Source organism: Brachycentrus maculatus, unplaced genomic scaffold (assembly GCF_059751285.1).
Source record: "Brachycentrus maculatus isolate JH-2025_06_01 unplaced genomic scaffold, ASM5975128v1 h1tg000559l, whole genome shotgun sequence".
Taxonomy (NCBI): Eukaryota; Metazoa; Arthropoda; class Insecta; order Trichoptera; family Brachycentridae; genus Brachycentrus; species Brachycentrus maculatus.
The window spans coordinates 1,078,661-1,098,625 of record NW_028281302.1 but is presented as its reverse complement, the minus strand read 5'-3'; the positions used below and the strand labels follow the sequence as shown (position 1 = coordinate 1,098,625).

Below are 19,965 nucleotides of genomic sequence, written 5' to 3'. Positions count from 1 at the left end.
ATGATCCATTGTTTTTTTTTTATTTGGCAGTCACCCAGTGAAAGGATGTTTCTCCCAGTGTCGAGTAATATTTTTATTTACAAACAAAACGATAATAGAAAATAATAACAACAATAATACATTTCATAGTTTCGATAACTTGACCGTTGTTTATATCGTTGATGATCGTTGTTGATTGTTGTATATGAAGGCAAGGTGATTAGTTCTGAGCTCTAAGTTTATGGAAGCAGTAGCGTCAAACGGATATAATTTAATTTACCGTGAAAGAACGTTTAGTTTAAACGCGACAATAATTATATTAGGTTCACATTCAAAGCTTTATTTGGACGTAACGAAAAATTTGTATAATTTGCTTTTTTTGTCACCGCAAACGTGAGAAACGCTTTCAAATGAGCTACAGTAAGCTGCCAGGGGAAAGTGTTGTGCCTTCGCAAGGAATAACTCTAGTTGTAGTTAGTTGAAATTCTTCCCTTAATGGATCTTTGAAATGTTACTACTAAATGGGAGTGGTATACTGTCTGTTATTTGAAAAATCTTGTAGTGTTTTTATAATGAACGTTTTTGTCTTCGTCTACAATTACAGTGGATAGATTACGCACAATTACCGTGAAGTCACAGCTCACAAGTCATAACTTTAACTTTTATCTGTGTACGTTTATTTCTAACCACTTTGACATTTTGAATTTCGCTCGTCGATTTGTATTTGTCGATTCTCGTGAAGTTTACCGATGTTATATATGATTTTTTTACCGAATAATTACTAATATTTTTTTCGACCTCCCATGGGAATCGAAACCGGAACCTCTAAGCACGGTGGCCAAACGCGCTAAACATTACATAACGGAGGTGGACATATAACAACTACGAAGCATTTAATTGATCGGAGGGCATGTATGATGAAGGAAGCTAGGATTGTCAGGACAGAGGAGTTTGGTGTTACATCCTCTCTGCCGACCCCTGTAGTAAAACGACGTGATGGTAGTATTAGTAGACTACAAACTCGTACATATTTGTGACTAAGTACAGCAAATTTGATTTAACTAACAAATTATTTTGACATCTCAACTGCTATAGGGCTTACGAACTGCTATAGGGCGATTGTTCTCTATCCGGAATATTACCGTCCGGCAGTCCAGTTTTGAAAAATGAAAGCGACTACGACAGTTTAGCGTGATCGAATTTACGCGCAACGTTCTGAAGAAAGATGGACAAAAGCACAAGCCAATCCAAGCCAATCATCGTTTTAAAACGCTAACTGACGTGCCGGACGGTGAAATTCCGTGTAATTCCGTGTAGTGGACAAACGCCCATAAGCTAATTTTAAGTCTATCTATTCCTAAGCGTAATATTCGCTTTTCTATCCACGATTGAAAACCGCACTACTTAAATTTCGTAAGTTGTAAATAAGTATATTCTTTTATTGACACATTCTTTCACTGAATTATATACTTAATTTATATGAATTCCTGGCGAAAAACATGATTCATTTTGTTTTACTTGCGATCAAAATAATGAACGCCTGAAGGCAATCGTTGCCAAAATCAAACTGGCATCAAGGCGTGAAGCCTTCCCCTTAATTTCTATCGGTCAGCGAGTCTTATTGTAGTCAGCATCATGAAGAGAGGATAACGGACACTTGAGATAATACGACGGTTTTGGTCAGTGGAGTGGAAACAATAAAACCACTTAATAACCAATTTGGTGAAATAACGTTTCGTTATATTCTGCCGAGTTCTTACGTTTGTTTTTCAGTCCGCAAAAATTGCACCGTTACTATTATTTTTACCATTCTACCGATTGCAACAGTTCTTATCATTATGAAATATCCGATGTGAAAAGCAATAGATTATATTACTACACTGATTTATTTTATTTTGAATTTATCTACAGAATAAAGTGAATCGCTACGGTTTTTCAGCATTTTTCATTCTTATGTCAATTTTCAAAAATTATGTTAACCGTTGTAGTGCTAGCATTTTTTATTTTATGTATGCTAGTATTGCAATTTAAACGAATTTATGAGGCGAATGTTGTTGGAAAAAGAAGCAGAAGAAGACCGAGGAAAACTTGCCACAATCAGGTATGTCAAATACTTGAAAGCGGCCGGGTCAAGAGTCGTAATAATCGTCGGGTATGTATGAGGAGATGCAAAATGTGGAAGAGGAGAAGAATGTTTGCAAAGACAGAGTGGTTTGGCGTTGGATTCTCTCTGCCTACCCCTGCCGGGAAGCGGCGTGATGCTTAGTTAGTTTAGTTAGTATTGCTGAAGATTTCTGCAAAAACGATCAATTTTAAATTTAGTGGACATTATATGCGCGAAACAATAGGTTTATCAAAATATTTACCGATATTTTTCACTCCAAATAGAATTAAATATTGTGTTAGTTAAAATGAGTTATATTGTAATTTAAAAATATTGAGATATCTATTATTTTTATTATTGTGGATGCATTTTTTTGCTAACGAAAGTGAAAAAGTTATTGACATGGAAAGGTCGAGGTATGAGTGCCACAGGGCTAATTACTATCATTCTTTATCTCATTTACTGTTCTACTCATGAATGAAAGCAACAGCACTCAAATAAAAAAAAAATCACGCTGTATGTCGCTTAAAGGATTCAGCGTAAAAAAAAATAACCTCATATTCACGATAAGAAGTTTACAGCCTGTCAAAATTATTCATGCACAATGTTCATATAAAGAGTTAAATAAAAATTATTACAAGTATGTATATTAAAATGCCATTACAATATTTGAATTTTCAGGATGACGTGGATGAGTGTACACTCGGCACAGTGGACCCCATGTTTCGAACAGTTCCCAGGGAGAACACAACTTTCCACATCTGGAAAGTAGAGGTAAATCTATTTCATATTTATATCCTACCTAAGTACCCAATATTATAATAATACTTGTATAACATCACACTCAATATTCCATATCCAATGAGTATTAATTTAATAAATAAACGATTTAGTGCAATAAGTAAAAATACTTAATACCCCGAGTTACGTAATGTATAATTTACCGGCGTAAGTCGAAAATACAATTATATCTCGTCCACTTTATAATTGCAATATAAATATACATCAAACATACATATCTTAGTCATACAAGAGAAAGTGACCAAGTGCATTTTTTTTACAAAAACATGATTGACTATTTGATATCTTACTAGCTTAAAATTGCCCTGAAAAAAGTCCCAAAGGATTTTAAACTTGGAAATATAATTTATTGACTTATTAAAAACGACTAACTGCATTTGTGTTTATTCTCTTGTCGAGCAAAAGTGACTTAAATGGCCCTCCTGAACATTTTACGTTTTGTTGGTTGGTCATTTTCTCCAGTACGACTACGATATATCCAAAATAATTTGATTTTAGAATTCATCTGTGGTTTTGTTGCCTAAATCACAATATGGAACTTTCTACGATGGGGACTGCTACATTATTTACGCTTCCTCAATGTACGGACATCCTGCAGGACCCAGTGTTGTTGTGAGTTATTGTTTTTATTTATCTTATTGGTACAAATAATGAAAAATAAGCATTGAAACAGAGACTTGAAAAGATATTTGTTTGTATATTTGAGTGAATATTTTAAATGCAGAAACGCGATACCAAAAATGCGAAAATGGAAGCACACATACATTTCTGGCTGGGGGCTCGCGCGGGGCCCGAGGCCACGGGGGCTGCGGCCTACAAAGCCGTGGAGCTGGACGCGCATCTAGGGGGGACGTCCGTGCAACATCGGGAGGTGCAAGGCCACGAGAGCGCAAGACTCAAGTCATATTTCAAGGATGGAATGAGGTTATTTAGCTAAAAAACTATTTTTAATATTTTATGTTCATTCGCCTATAGAAGCAACCATTCAGTGTAAAAAAGTGTCATATTATCCACCTAATTTCAAATGTCACACTTTTTGCGTGTAGATGTATATACTTTTTATAAATTTTGCAGCCTTGCAACAATATCATAAACTAAAATGAGCGGTTGAATTCGAAATTTAAAAACGTGGCGGACATTTTCTATTTACGTCAAAATATACATTTTACAAGGGCAAATCGTGTGAACAAATTGAATATGTGTAATTATTTAAAGAGTTGTTTTTCTATGTTAGGATTCTGCGAAGCCGGGGTGATTTGAAAGTCCGTCTATATAGAGTGTTAGGAAGATGTCCCGTAATGACAGAACTGGAGAGCATTTCATGGCATCACTTCAGCAGCAGTGGAATTTTCATTTTAGAAACGCCCGATGCAATTTTCTTGTGGATTGGAAGGGCAGCCAATGTGGTGGAGAAACTTCATGGAACCAAGGTTTTTAAACTAATTTTCAGTTAATTTTGATTAAGTGATTATAATGAGCGAATAACCTTTACACTTAGTTACTATCTTAGATTTTTTAAAGACGTTCCTCAAATTCCATGCAAATTTATACTACTAGCAAAAAATGCACATTTTAACAAAAACATATCGGCAAGAAGAACAGCGTCGTCAGCATATAAAAGGCAACAAACGGTCAAATTATTCATTCTAGCTCCAACATTTAAACCTTTCAGCTCTTTCATGCAGTTAACCGTGTATAGATTAAACAGCCAAGGCGACATTACACATCCCTGTTTGAAACCTTTAGAGATGTCAAACCAGGATGAAAATGAGCCATTTACCCTAATAAATAATTTCGCATTGTAATCATATTTTTCCATGACTTTATTTTGCAGATAGCGCTGAAAATGGGCAAAATGACAAACAAAAACCAATCAGAGAGAAACTTGATAATACTGAACGACGGATATGAGCAGACCCTAAAGTCGGACAAGAAGGCTCTGTTCCAGAAGTACCTGGACCTGAAGAGCAGGAAAGTGAAGACTACAGATGAGGAGATCAAGGATGGAGAGGTGATGAGCTCCAAGCAGTCCATTCGGCTGTACCGCTGCTGCCACACTACCACCAAATACAGAATTGAAGAAATAAAACCGGGACCGTTATTGCAGTCTGATTTGAATTCCAATGTAAGACTTAATATATTATTTTTTGACATCTCATCAATGATGAAGAATAATAATAAGAAGGCTGACAGCCGTCATAGGCTGGTTTAAGAGAACACTTTAAACACGTGTAACATTCACCAATTCTATCCATTATTGACAACCACACTATTCAAATTCTTGGAAGTTCTATATATATGAACCAATTTAGAAACCTTGTTCTTGAATCACTAGAACTTCACTAGAGACATCTATTGGTGAGATGTCAAGAAGTTTTTTACTAAGCAGAAACTCTTATATTAGTATGTGAGGTCCGAATCCTGGATTTCAATCACACACATGAGAAACGCCAGAAAATACCAATTTCATTTTTATTATTTAAGCTTATAATTTGACCAGTTAATTTATTTTGAAAATAACTCCTGTAATTAAAGATAATCCAGATTTTGTGAACAAGTATTTGGACACACTCAAAATGTTGTAAGACTTATTATTAGAAAATTTTGCTTGTTCAAAAAAAGATTATGCATGAACTAGACATAAACGGAGTAAACAAACGCCTTAACTCGACTTATATGATGCAATTTCTGAAATAATTTAAATAAAAAATTAACTCACTTCAATGTTTTAATTAAAAATGTATTTTGTTAATCAATTACTAATTGATTTACAAAATAGTTATAAAAAGTAATAACTAAGAATTTAAGTTTTGTACTGACATTTCTTGGTACAACTGCATTTAATATAATTAAATAACAACAAAATAAATTCAATAGAATAAAACAACAACAAATAACAACGATAAAACAACAACACAATAGAATAAAATAACAATAACAATAATAGCGAATCCAGCAATCGGGTTTCGTCGTAACCAACATCATCAGACTGGACCATCATCAGAATGAAACCAAATAAAATTCATGTGAAACAAAATGACATTGTTGTTATTTTATTCAATAATTAAGAAATTAAGGAATACTAAGGGTTTAATGTAAGCATGTAAGTAAGAAAAACTTGTTAACCCTGGAAATTCAGCTATGATAGGTCGTAAGCTCTGTAAATACCTGGACATTCATATTCTTCAAAAATAAGCAAAACCATTCAAATACATTCCCTAACGTAGCTATACTCATAACTGAGTTCTTCTTCTCCGTCTTAATCCTCATTGCTGAGGGTTGTGACCCTTGCAGAAGCAATGACTCTTCTCCAGTTATCCCTTGACTGCGCTGCACGTAGCGCTCCAACCACTGAGGTGCCTGCTGCTGCCTTAATTTGATCGGTCCATCGTGTGGGGATCTTCCTTCCATAACTGAGTAACATTTGAATATGTATACAAAAGTGCCTTTATTTTCAGGATGCATTCATATTAGATAATGGAACACACGGAATATGGATATGGGTCGGTAAGAGGGCTTCCCTGAAGGAACGATCCGAGGCAATCAGAAACGCACGAGGTTTTGTCAAGAAAAAGCGATATCCATCCTTCACTCCCGTTACTCGAATCCCCGAAGATAATGTACCTCTGGAGTTCAAATCTTTATTCAAATCCTGGAAGAGTACGGATATTCAGTCTGAAGCCAATGGTAAATACTAATAAAAAAACTCCTTATCATCATCATTGTTATCATTTATTCACCTCATCATTGTTCACTTTGTGTAATACCACTTTTTTATTGTCACAATATTAATTTTTTATGTGTTTTTGTTAATAAAATACAACGTAGACTCAAAAAATCTGTGTTTGATTTCAAATTAATACGTAAATTAAAATGGAGTTCTACAAATTCAACGCCAAATCAATAAATAAATAAACACTTATTTGTGACAATGAATAAGTGTTTATAAAAGTAGTATGTATTACACAATGTGAACTATGGATGATAAGGAGAGTGTTTTATTACAATGTTTTTAATATACAAAAAAAAATGCTTATTTCAATTTTCCTTGTAATATGCGATGGTGCTTTTTATGCTGTTTCTCATTGCCCGCATAAAACCCTTTAGTACACCTATGTACTAGAGATATTGTCACTGATTCTTCTTCTTCCTTGCTTCATGCCGAATTATTGTCTTTGTAGACTGTTGGGGTCAGCTCTCTTTGTCCTCAGGTTGAGGTCCCTAGGTCATGCCTTCGATTAATGTTATCTTTCTGTAGCGTCCATGAATTTTTTGGTCTTCCTCTAGATGTCTTTCGAGGAAGATCCATGGCGATCCCCTGGTTTACAATATGTTCAGGTTCTGATAGCTATAATAATTTGGCGTTCTTCTAACCCTTAACTGCACCCCAATGGTGCATAGGGCACTGCATCGTATAGAAGCAGTGCTAACTTGATCGTTAAATACACGAAGGAAAGGTGATCAGCCTTCCGCTTCAGGTACCAATCCAGGGTCATATTAAATAAATATTAGACTGAATAATCACTAATATTTATTTTGACCGTCTTGGGAATCGAACCCTGGACCTCCAGCATGGTAGCCTAGCGCTCTAACCACTACACTATGGAGGCGGACAATTTTTAATTTGTATTAAATTAAAAATTAAAGTAAAAATTTTTTTTTTTTTAAATGAACAAAGAAAAGTTGAAAAATGATACAAACAAAACAAATGTTTTTTTCTTGAATACTCACAGATCAGATTATATATTTGTTTATATTTGAAAATAAAACCTGTATTTTATTCCCCTGAAATTGTACTGAACTTCTGAGATATATATATTATATACATACAACTATATATATATATATATATATATATATATATATATATATATATATATATATATATATATATATATATATATATATATATATATATATATATATATATATATATATATATATATATATATATATATATATATATATATGTATATATATACAACTCGACAGAGACATCTTAACTATATTTGTGTACAAAAGGAATGTGGATATCGGGGGATTCCCAATGCTTATGACCTGCCACTAGTCTAACTGACTTAAGCAATCAATTTAAACTCCGTAACATTCACTATTGTACCCATTATTGAACATCTATATAACATCAATTTTTTAATGTTGCAATTTTCTTTTTTTATTGGAAAAGGTACAGAATATTTAATAATAATAATAAAACCCTTATCCGCACCCCAATGGTGCATAGGGCACTGCGTCATATAAACGCAGTGTTATCTTGATCGTTTACCCATGAAGGAAAGGTGATCAGCCCTCCGCTTCAGGTACCAGTCCAGGGTAATATTGAATAAATATTACAGTGAAAAAATCACTCATATTTCTTTTTACCCCCCCTGGGAATCGAACCCGGGTCCTCCAGAACGGTAGCCGAGCGCGATGACCATTACACTACGGAGGCGAACATTTACAGAGAACATTTGCGGAGAATATTTCCAAAAAATAAAATATAATAAAATAAAAATATTGATATTCCAATTACCGGTTTTCGCTTGAAGTAATCTAAAAAAACTATCATGTACATAAGTATAATATTATAACTTACATTTCTTTATCAAATAGTCAATCAGACATCATTATTGATGTCTATATTGATGTCTATAGACAAACATTATTGATGTCTATTTTATTAAGCATTATATTGTACATGTCGTGGGTTATATGCAGTAATATAACATTCGCACTCCGTAGTGTAATGGTCAGCGAGCTCGCCTACCGTACCGGAGGTCCCGGGTTCGATTCCCAGGGGGGGTCAAATACATATAAGTGATTTTATTCACTGTAATATTTTTTCAATATTACCCTGGACTGGTACCTGAAGCGGAGGGCTGATCACCTTTCCTTCATGCGTCAACGATCAAGATAACACTGCATTTATATGATCAAGATAACACTGCATTTATATGATGCAGTGCCCTATGCACCATCGGGGTGCGGATAATGGTTTGAAGTGAAGAATAAAATTTGCATTTTTAACTTAGTTGGAACTGTCATATCCTGATATATCACATTTGATAAAATCCGGTGTTTGGATAATAAACTAATTAAAAAATCATGTGCAAACTTTTAGTTCTTAAAACTGCGATTAAAATGATTATTTTCTATGATATTATTACTGTTTTAAAGATAATGAAGGTCATTTTTGGTCTGTACCAACAGCGCGGGTTGCTAAAGCTGCAACCACCAGATTTGACGCCCAAACTCTTCACCACGCCACTTGGCTGGCCGCACAAACCCAGCTGATGGATGACGGAACGGGGGTCATCAAGATCTGGAGAGTGACCACCACGGGGCTGATGGAGATCGTGTCCTCGGTACTGGGGATATTCTTCAGCGCTGACTGCTACGTGGTCATGTACACATACCATCATCCCTCCGGAGAATCTAGTATTATTTATTACTGGACTGTGAGTATTAAGTATTTTTATTAAGAGCTCCAACCACATCGTAAAACTGCTTGTGGAACATAGATGGGGGCTGGACATGACGCTCACTGCTTTCAACAACAATTTTCAGTTGTGCATGTTTGAATGCATGTTGGAATGCCCAGAAAATGTACTATATCCCAGCAAAAGCGGCATATTTTTAACTAAATATTTACCCGCTACAGGGCAGAAAGTGTTGTTTTTCCATTTTGAAGAAAAGGTATTGTTTAATTCTTTTTTTTAATAAACTAAATATTTTTCAAATGGAGAAAAAATCTTCAGGGTTTACCTAAAGAGATCTGTTGCACAGTAAAAAGTTCAATAAGTGGCTTGATATTTATTTTATTTACATTTTATTATATTCTTAAACTTTAAAAATGATTTCCTGAAAAATCAAGTTTCTTTATAAATGACGTTGTTGAAAGGAGTGAGCAATGTGGCAGCACTGGAGCAATGCTCTTTTTTGTTGTTGTTGTATTCTCGCAATCATCATTTTATTTAAAAGATTTATATTATCCACTGACACTTCGTGATGGAATTGCATTTTTAATATATTATTAGATTAAAACCAATATTTTAGCTTTTCCACTTTATTTTTATTTGACCAGCGACCGGGTTTCGTCGTTACCGACATCATCAGTCTGATGATGTCGGTAACGACGAAACCCGGTCGCTGGTCAAATGAAAATAAAGTGGAAAAGCTAAAAATATTGGTTTTAATCTAATAATATATCATTTTATTTTACGCAATATTTCTATATTTTTTGTTATTGTTGTGAGAATTTTCTAAATAGCTTAGCACAGGCAGGAATCCAACTTCTCATCCTTCTTCATTTTTATTATATTTATTATACCACAATATATTTTCACTGTTCAATCTTGAATTTTTAATCGAACCTACCATGTGTTTGTAAAATTTTTACAAAAATATTAATATTTTAATCTTATTAAACAACAAATTTTCATATTATTTTTTTTTGACATCTCATCAAAGATGAAGAAGAATATGGAAGTCTGGGCATTTACGGGGCTGACGACCGTCATAGGCTGGTTTAAGTGATCACTTTACACACGTGTAACATTCATCAATTTTACCCACGATTGACAACTACACTACTCAAATTCTTGGAAGTTCTATATATATGAACCAATTTCGAAACGTTGTTCTTGAATCATTATAACTTCACTAGAGACATCTATTGGTGAGATGAAAAGAAGCTTTTTTATTGAGCAGAAACTCTTTTTTTAGTATGTGGGATCCAAATCCTGGATTATAATCACATACATAAGAGACGCCAGAAAATAACATTTTCATTTTTATTATTTTAGCTTATAATTTGACCATTTAATTTATTTACAACATTTTGAGTGTGTCCAAATACATGTTCACAAAATCTGGATTATCTCCAATTATAGGGGTAATTTACTATGTATTTACTATGTAGGTATGAAAATAACTCCTATAATTGGAGATAATCCAGATTTTGTGAACAAGTATTTGGACTCATTTAAATGTTGTAAACAAATTTTCAATTGATAAATTTTGAATTTTTGCCACTAAATATTTTCATCTAATGAGAACTTAATGAAGTTTGCAAATTCTTTTTAATACATATTATGTGATTACTTTGCAGGGATGTGCTTCAACACCTGAGTTAAGAAAACTGACAGAGAAAGGAGCTAATGAGTTACACAAAAAATTCTGCTCCATTCCAATGCTCGTAAGTTCATAACAGAATAAGAGTATAATACAAAAAATAATTGTAAACTTTAAAGTTGAGTCACTTTAAAGTGATGAAATTGGTAGTATGGATTCTGAAATTATTTCATGTTCTTTGTAACTAAAATTCTGAGAGGTGTAAACAAAATTGTTTATAAATTGTATAAAGTAGGCTATTTTCAAGTATATCATAAGTGTCTCTACTCGAGACGAAGCATCTATGTGTCGCCTACTTTCGAAATCCGCTAAATTCATGTAAGTCAATTTTGCAAAAAATGCAAAATTCTCCGGGTAACATTTATACTTATAGATTTGTCTATCTTTCGATAAAATATTATGAAATAGAGAATTTTTCTATTTTTTAGAAAAATTTTCAGTATTTAAAAAAAAACACGAGACAAACCGATAATGACGTCATCTTAATTTTTTACGTATCCCTGCTCTCTGACTGGCCGATATGGGTCAGAATGCAAGGTCTATGTATATAGCGGATATAGCGGAATTTGAAATACAACGCTGGTTTTAAAATACCTTTTAGCTGGGTTTTCAAGTATATAAATATTTTAAACAATAAAACCCACAATTGGCATTCCGATAGAGTATTTATTTTTAAATCTTATAAAATTGGATCTGGCGGATTTTGAAAGTAAGCATCATTTATTATGTGAAAGAAGATGGAAGTCTGAGCATCCCATAACTTACAATTTGCCATTTAGCTGGCTTAAGTAATCATTTCATACATTTGTGCAACATCAATCACTGCTCATTGTCATTGACATCAATATTGCATTCATTTTCTGAAAGAACATACACTGTTGTTGGATTCATTTTGTATATTGGTTTTAATTATAATGTATTGATATATCATCTGTAGGGTGAATAATTCAGTGTGTAATAGAATATTTTGAATTAAAGTTTTACTTGGTAAATACCACTATTTCTTGAAATCTTTAGTGATGCATTCCGTATAATTTAAATGATGTTTGAAAATGACAAGGTATGCATCAAAACACATGTCTCAATGGATTTCAGGAAATAGTGGTATTTACCAAATGAAACTTAAATTAAAAATAGGTACATATATTACCACAAAGTGACTGCCGAATCAATTAATCTAGTAGAATAAAAAATAACACATAAAAAGTAATTTGGGAATATTGAGGTGTGTACCATATATCGCTGGTTAAATGCCAAAGATCCACAACGCAACAAAAAATTAAACTCTTTATTACAAAAATGGTACCTAAATCGTCAACATTTAAATATTCGAAAGACACCCATGATTCTATGGAGCTATAAATGTCCATTTCTAGTGCTAGAAATGGACATTTCTAACGCTAGAATCATGGGTGTCTTTTTCAACGATTAAGATACCGTAGAATGGGGCTACATGAACTTTGATGTGTTACTTGAGCCCAGTACAAAAAAAAAAATCTATATTTTGTCTACAATAATGAACGTATCGACGTGATTCATTGTTTCTCTGACAGGTTGACACTTATTGTCACGATACTTAGATCGATGGGCTGATTTTGTACTGGGCTCAAGTAACACATCAAAGTTCATGTAGCCCCGTTCTACGGTACCATTTTTGGAGTAAAGAATATAATTTATTTTCTTGCGTTGTGGCCCTTTGGCATTTAACCAGCTATATATTAATTTTTTTGTTGTGTTCTGGTGTTTGCATAGGTCCGAGTGAGGCAAGGAACAGAACCCGCGCACTTTCTACAAATCTTCAAAGGAAGGATGATTACATTTGTGGGAAAAGCGACAGACTGTGATTGTAATGTATCTCGTTTAGTATATTTTATAAATACATCTCTCTTCACGTCAAAGATTTGCAGTCATCTTGGCAATTTGTGTGTTATGCTGCACATAACTTTTGATTTATCAGCACTCTGTTAAGATCCAATGTTATCTTATTATTCTGTGATTACCTTCCAGTTTGCCTTGCAATGTAATATAATACATATGTATTATTTTGTAACATATTTCTCTCCCTTCATAAAATTAACGAATTCAACCCCGACCCATTAGTATAAAAATTAGGTATACTTACCACAAGTAACCGCAAACCTAATTCCAATCTGTAAAATGTTGTGGCGGCTCGCAGTCTACCAAAAGTAAGCAAATAGATCACTCATAAGCATCTCCCGCTCTCAATCAACAGTATGTAAAAGATGCGTTTCCTCCAAACAGTGTTACGTTTCTTTTTTATTTATTTCTTTATAAAAAAGTGTGAAAATACTGTATTTAAAATACACCCATTAACACATAGAATGGGGAAGGTATTTCAACCCGTTTGGTCGATTGATGCTTATTGCGGGAAAGGTATTTTTACCTTCTACGCCAACCTCATTTCAAAGTCAGAAAAGAAGGAATTACATATTTTATGTTTTTATATTTATAATAATAATAATAATAACTCTTTATTCCAGCTTGACTAAGTGGTGGGTGCAATACTTAGTCAGCCATATATGTTTTACAATATTTTTTTAAATAAAATAAAATTAAAAATAATAAACAAATAATAATAAAATAATAATAAAAAATAGTAATAAAAAATAATGAAAAGAAACGGTGAAAGAAAAAAAAGAAAATTTGGATAGGTGTAGATGAACATTAGCATTAATAAAACATACCTATCTCTTTGTAAAGGTCTTAACTATATCTATATCTATATAATTATCAAATCCTGTCGCCAGCGGTCCCCAGGCGTAAAAGACACCTGTCCAATGTGTTAATTATTATATATTATTTTTGTGCATGTGACATTCCCAGCGAGCGGGATAATCCTGCGCTCCCCGTCGCACTACCTGGTGCGCGTGTCGGGCAAGTACACGCGGGAGGCGCGCGGCACGGAGGTGGTGGCGGGCGCGGAGGGCGGCGGCGCGGGCGCGTGCTACATCCTGCGCGCCGCCTCGCGCTGCTGGGTGTGGTGCGCCACCAGCGCCACGGGCGACGAGCGCGAGGTCGCCAAGCAGATGGCCGCCACCGAGAACTGCCTCGTCATGCAAGGTACCCACTCGCCCACTCGCTCCAGTCATCAGTTACTCCATATACATGTTCCAGTGAAAAACCTCGGGGTGAAGGACATGTCGCTTACTCCTTTCAAGAACGTCATAAATAAAAAAAAAGATTTTTCAGGAGATCGTTTTCAAAGTTTAAAAATATAATACAGTGTTTTAAAAATAAATATCAAGCCACTTATTGAACTCTTAACTGTGCAACAGTTCTTTTTAGGTAAAACCTGAAGGTTTTTTTTTCATTTGAAAAATATTTAGTATATTTAAAAAAATACATAAACAATACCTTTTCTTCAAAATGCAAAAACAACACTTTCTGCCCTGTAGCGGGTAAATATTAAGTTAAAAATATGCTTCTTTTGCTGGGATATAGTTCATTTTCTGGGCATTCCGAAAACAAGCACAACTGAAAATTGACAATTTTTTATTTGTGACGTTCTTGAAAAGAGTGAGCGATGTAGGAGGAAGGGTAGGTAGTATTCTATATGGGTAAGGAAATGGAGAAAATTAGCAATGGCTAAGGCGGTTGAAGTTGCATACCCATATTTGTACTTGGACATTGCTAGTCCTCGAGGAACATGTACAAATCAGCAGTTTCCATGTTACACAAGCTAGTAAGAGTATGGGTATGCGACGATAAGTCCACTACTATTCTCATTATTATGAAAATAGTAGTGCACTTATTGTGCATACTCTGTTACTATTCTCGATCGTAGTGCACTACTATTCTCATAATATGTAATGAGAATAGTAGTGCACTTTTTGTGCATACTCTATTACTATTCTCGATTGTAGTGCACTACTATTCTTTATGAGAATAGTAGTGCACTTATTGTGGATACTCTATTACTATTCTCGATCGTAGTGCATTACTATTCTCATAATATGTAATTCGAATAGTAGTGCACTTATCGTTGTACACCCATACTCTTACTAGCTTGTGTAACTTGGGAACTGCTGATTTGATTTCCCTTGAGGATTATCAATGTCCAAGTGACAATCTAGTACAAATATGAGTATGCAACTCCAACTGCTTTAGCCATTGCTAATGTTCTCCATTTGCTTTCCCATATAACAGTATAACTGGCACTAATGCCTGACTGGACTAATCCTACATCCTAAGCTCCTTCATACACGGAATCTGTATCTCTTCAAATATATGTAAATCAATATATTGTTTGATTTTTTAATAATAAAATAATAAAATTTCCTCCAATAAAACAGTGTGCGACAGAGAGAAAAACCAAGTTGGCGATGTTACATAAGTTTTGAGAAGGACTTATGTTGTTTCTTTGTTTTATCAGTGGAACACTTGAAATTTAAAAAAATTAAAGGAATATATTTCTTTACATGTATTCCAGCCCTCTCTTGAATGCAGGACAGATTATCTCGCGTTCATTTCATGAGTAATCAAATTAACACTGCGTCTATCCGATTTGGTGCTCTATACACCATTCGAAAGAAGAGAGTGGTCAAAGAGGAAGAAGAAAAACTTATATTATTTGGTTGGTTCATATTACACTTATGATACAAAAAATGCAGATAATTTTCATGAGGGATCAGTATTATATTACCTCAGTCCTTCAGTGTTGCAACATATTTTCATATCTTTATTCTGAATTAGAAATAAATCTCCAATTTTTTGTGCAGGCAAGGAGAAAGCGGAGTTCTGGGATGCTCTCGGCAACAAACGGATGATGTTGACAACATCGACGCAGAGGGAACCGGATGACGTTTTACCCGCACGTCTGTTCTACGCGTCTATCGGCTTACCCGGCTATTGTGAGTTCAATTATTCCAGCACATTGAAACCATTCCCAGATCTGATAAAGAAGTATCTATCCTAGGCTTCCTGACAGACCTTCACTTGCAAAGCAATTTTTTTTTTATGAACTAAGTTGCGAAATTTATGGAAAATGTTAAACAAAATTGTATCCTGATTTTTCTATGAATTAACATTTAAAAGCTTTCAATATCCCTGTCACTGCCAATCTAAATAAAGTTTGTAAAATAACCACTAAATTTTCTACGAGTGCCCCGGTGTAGGCAATGAAAGGGATTAGTAGTTATGTAGTTAGTTCAGTTAGGGCATTTGTGCACTACATGGAATTACACGGAATTTTACCGTCCGGCACGTCAGTTAGCATATAAAATGGATTATTGGCTTGGATTGGCTTGTGCTTTTGTCCATCTTTCTTCGGATCGGTGCTCTTGATCGGTGCGTGAACACGCTGCGCGTAAATTTGATCACGCTAAACTGTCATACTCGCTTTAATTTTTCAAAACCGGACTGCCGGATGGTAAAATTCCATGTAGGCTTTAGGCAGCTAGATCCGATTCCGACCCGACGTTGGCCGGTGCACAGATGCCTTCACGACCCCGACCAGAGCAACAGACAGACACGGAACAGTGCAAAGACATTTGCAGAAAATGCCCGCTCAATCATTATTCATCTATTACGGATGTAATAGGGTGTCAATAAATAATAAATAATTATTCCCTAATTTGATAAACCCTACCCTATAGATCATGGGTAGCCAACCTGCGGCCCGTGGTCATGTATGACAAATATATTTTTAAACCAGTGATATAAATGTGATACACTGTTTGATATATCAACAATATTTGAGCTTAAGTATTATCTATGAGCCAAGTCATGCATGTTGTTATAAAAACAGTGAACTATATCCGTCTGCACACTTTTCAGCGTCGTCAATTTAAGGCAATCTCAAAACATCTCGAAAACCAGTCAAGGTGTACAATTTTAACTATTGAAATAGCTTTAAAAAAATTAAGTAAACGAAAAGAAATTAAAATCTCTCACTGAGTGGCCATTGATAAATGGGTTTTATTCTAAATAAAATTGGCAATATTGTTTGATTTATGTGTCCTAATTAATATGTTTCATTGTCAAAAATTAATTATACTATAGAGATAATTTTTTTATTGGTTCAATGTTTGCTTCCTTCTTAAATTTGATTGTAGTAATGTTTTTTTCACAACAACCCTGATTGTACTTTCTGATTGCCTCTGCGTTCAAATTGTTTATAATACTTACAAAAATCAATAAGTCTGAAATTCGTTGTTATAATTTTTTTTCTAATGTGCGGCCCTTGGGAAAATTTTAGGTCATCGATGCGGCCCAGTGTGCAATTTGGGTTGGCCAGGCCTGTTATAGATGAACCGTTGCAATTTGCAATGACACGCTGTGATTATCTCGTTTCAGTTGAAGAGATAGTCTCGTACAGCCAAACGGACCTTTCTCCGGAATATATTGCCGTACTGGACGCCCACAACTGCGTGTACATTTGGACCGGTACATATTGCTGCACTGCCGGAAGAGATTGCGCTATCAATTTAGCATTGAGGTACTTAAAAGCAGGTGAGAGAATGGAATGTTATATCTGTAGAAGTTATATCTAGTTGCGTACTTTGCGAACGCAAATATTTAACGTCGAGGATTTTTGTTGAGGTCTGGCGATAGTAAAACAAAATATATATAATAAAAAAAAATTGCATTTTCTAGTATGTGAAACATTTCATACATATCCATAAGAAATTTTTTAGCTCTAATTACAATGAATTTAAACAGTATTAGAAACTTGCATGTGAAATTAAAACGTTTGTTTTTAATTTAAGATTTCCGTATTGAATACCACTTTTTCTTCAAATCTATTGTGACAAGTGTTTCAATGCATTTTGCATCATTTTCAAACACCTAGACGGTGTATACGATGTTTTAAAATGATGCGGAATGCATCAAACATGTCACAATAAATTTTAAGAAATATTGGTATTTGCTAAGTAAAAGGTAGATTAAAAATGTATACATTTTACCACAATGAAACTGGCGAGTCAATTAATGAAAAAAGTGAAACATTTATTTAAAATGGGATAAATGTATATCATTAAAATGGGATATATGCACAAAAAAATTCCGGAGACCCATTCAGTGCTATATTTTTAGTATAAATTATTCATCTCTCCATACCATTTTGTAATAATGTAAAATGGATTGGCAATACTTTCGTGAAAATGACAATGTACAAAAAGTCATATCCCTTTAAGGTCTCCTGAAAAGTAAAAATCTGTCACTTACGCCTCTTTGTGCAGCAACAGTCGATAAACAGATGTATGTATATTAACCTAACCTTAGTCGCTAGTTTTACTGTGCAGATGTTGACATATCGTTATATTTTTCAGATCCATCCAACAGAGATGAAAACATTCCAATAATGGTGGTGTCTCAGGGCAACGAGCCCCCCACATTCACCGGCTTCTTCCCGGCTTGGGATCCTACTTTGTGGGATGTAAGAATTTTTAACTTTACAATTTCTTAAACTTTGTATAGGAGAGAATAAAAATATTTTAACACATTGTCGGCGGGACACGGCATTTGCCGTTTTTCGCGGACTGTCGGTCAACTGCGGGACACGGCAAATGCCGTTTTTGTCGACTGTCGGTTATCGGCGGGAAACGGCAATATGCGGTTTGTTATCAGCGTGAAATAAAACGCGTTGAAGGGTAATCTGCTACCTGGGTGCTAGGCGGCAGTCTGTTGACGTTATTTGAGATGCCTTGTCTGGATTGGCTAGTGTACCGCGTGTAAAGGCATCGCCAGAAATCTGGAGTTTTTATGCGATCACAATCTCCAGTTTAGTTTGAGTCATTTCACGTATTGGACTATTTTTCATACGGCTCGCACTGTTTTGTTTACTGTTTGGTATTTTATTATTTGAATATATTAGCATTGTATAGGGAATGATACCTCGGAGGGGAAGACTATTTTTTAGAGTTTACAATGCTTCTAAAATTGTAAATTCTGAATACTTAATTGAAAGTTATGAATATAATTTATTTTTGATGATCAAATGTCATTTATGATTTCTTTGAAAATTTCAATCGTAAATATTATTTGGTTAAGAAATTGTGTCAATTTTAAGAAAGCGATATATTTTTGCGCTAATCCCGAAAAACGTCCGCTATAGGCTAGAGTCTATTGTTCGAAGCGCCCGACTACAATGTGTTAATACTACCGTCAGCATGTCTCAATCGGGATTCTTTTGTTAGGCGCTAGTAAGATTGGTTCAGATCATTTTGCTTGTTGCCGGCAGTTTTTCCAGATTAAGAGAACGTAAATCTCATAGTCATTTCTTCTTTCGAGGATAATGTCATATGATATATCGCATGACACCAATGTCGCGTCACTGGCATTTGCTTGATAGTTTTTGCAGGACAACAACTTGCTTTCACCGGACAGCAAAGTGTAAATTAAACTATGGAGCGGATCAATTCAATTCTATTTCAAATAAACACTGCTGCGTTTGATATGCACATAGGATTCTAATAAAGTGTGTACTTGAAATTAATAAATTCTATTTGATTCTACTCTAAGGTAAGCCAGGATGGAGTTAAACATTTTTTTGTTTATTGCTTTCATACAACAATCCTATGATTATCATTTTGTAAATGGTATATGCAGTCCAGACATTTTTAAAATTATTTTTAAAAACATTATCCGACTAACTGGAGTAGTCACCATTCTGAGTCAGAGAAAATATCAATTCTTAAGTACAAGTAATCATGAATTTGTTCTTCTGTGCGTATCATATCAGGTCTCCCTGACATCGACTTGTCAATACAAGTTCAACACAACAATTGAAAAATTATATGGTGTTACTATCCGGAACTTAAAAAAACAATTTTAGAGACTTGTCATTGTCGATTCCCCCGGCTGATTCCAATTTTACAGATTCAAATTTTTTATTTGCAGGTGGCACTCAGTTAGGCATCTTGCGTAGTGCTAGAACAAATAAAAAAATGGCTTTCATTTGTAATAAATATTCATTTGTAATAAAT

The 19,965-nt window shown here is 34.4% G+C and overlaps 1 protein-coding gene across 2 annotated transcripts in view; it reads left to right on the top strand.

The window, feature by feature from the left end:
* qua (villin like protein quail) overlaps window positions 1-19,965 on the top strand; it is a 38,576-nt gene that overhangs the window by 13,842 nt on the left and 4,769 nt on the right. For both annotated transcript variants that reach the window (XM_088273197.1, XM_088273196.1), the window contains exons 2-14: window positions 2,765-2,857; window positions 3,383-3,496; window positions 3,609-3,808; window positions 4,119-4,314; window positions 4,719-5,009; window positions 6,343-6,571; window positions 9,095-9,342; window positions 10,995-11,081; window positions 12,770-12,863; window positions 13,862-14,098; window positions 15,757-15,888; window positions 17,333-17,488; window positions 18,310-18,416. In XM_088273197.1, the coding sequence (XP_088129323.1) occupies window positions 2,765-2,857; window positions 3,383-3,496; window positions 3,609-3,808; window positions 4,119-4,314; window positions 4,719-5,009; window positions 6,343-6,571; window positions 9,095-9,342; window positions 10,995-11,081; window positions 12,770-12,863; window positions 13,862-14,098; window positions 15,757-15,888; window positions 17,333-17,488; window positions 18,310-18,416 (2,184 nt within the window). The remainder of the gene's footprint in view (window positions 1-2,764; window positions 2,858-3,382; window positions 3,497-3,608; window positions 3,809-4,118; window positions 4,315-4,718; window positions 5,010-6,342; window positions 6,572-9,094; window positions 9,343-10,994; window positions 11,082-12,769; window positions 12,864-13,861; window positions 14,099-15,756; window positions 15,889-17,332; window positions 17,489-18,309; window positions 18,417-19,965) is intronic.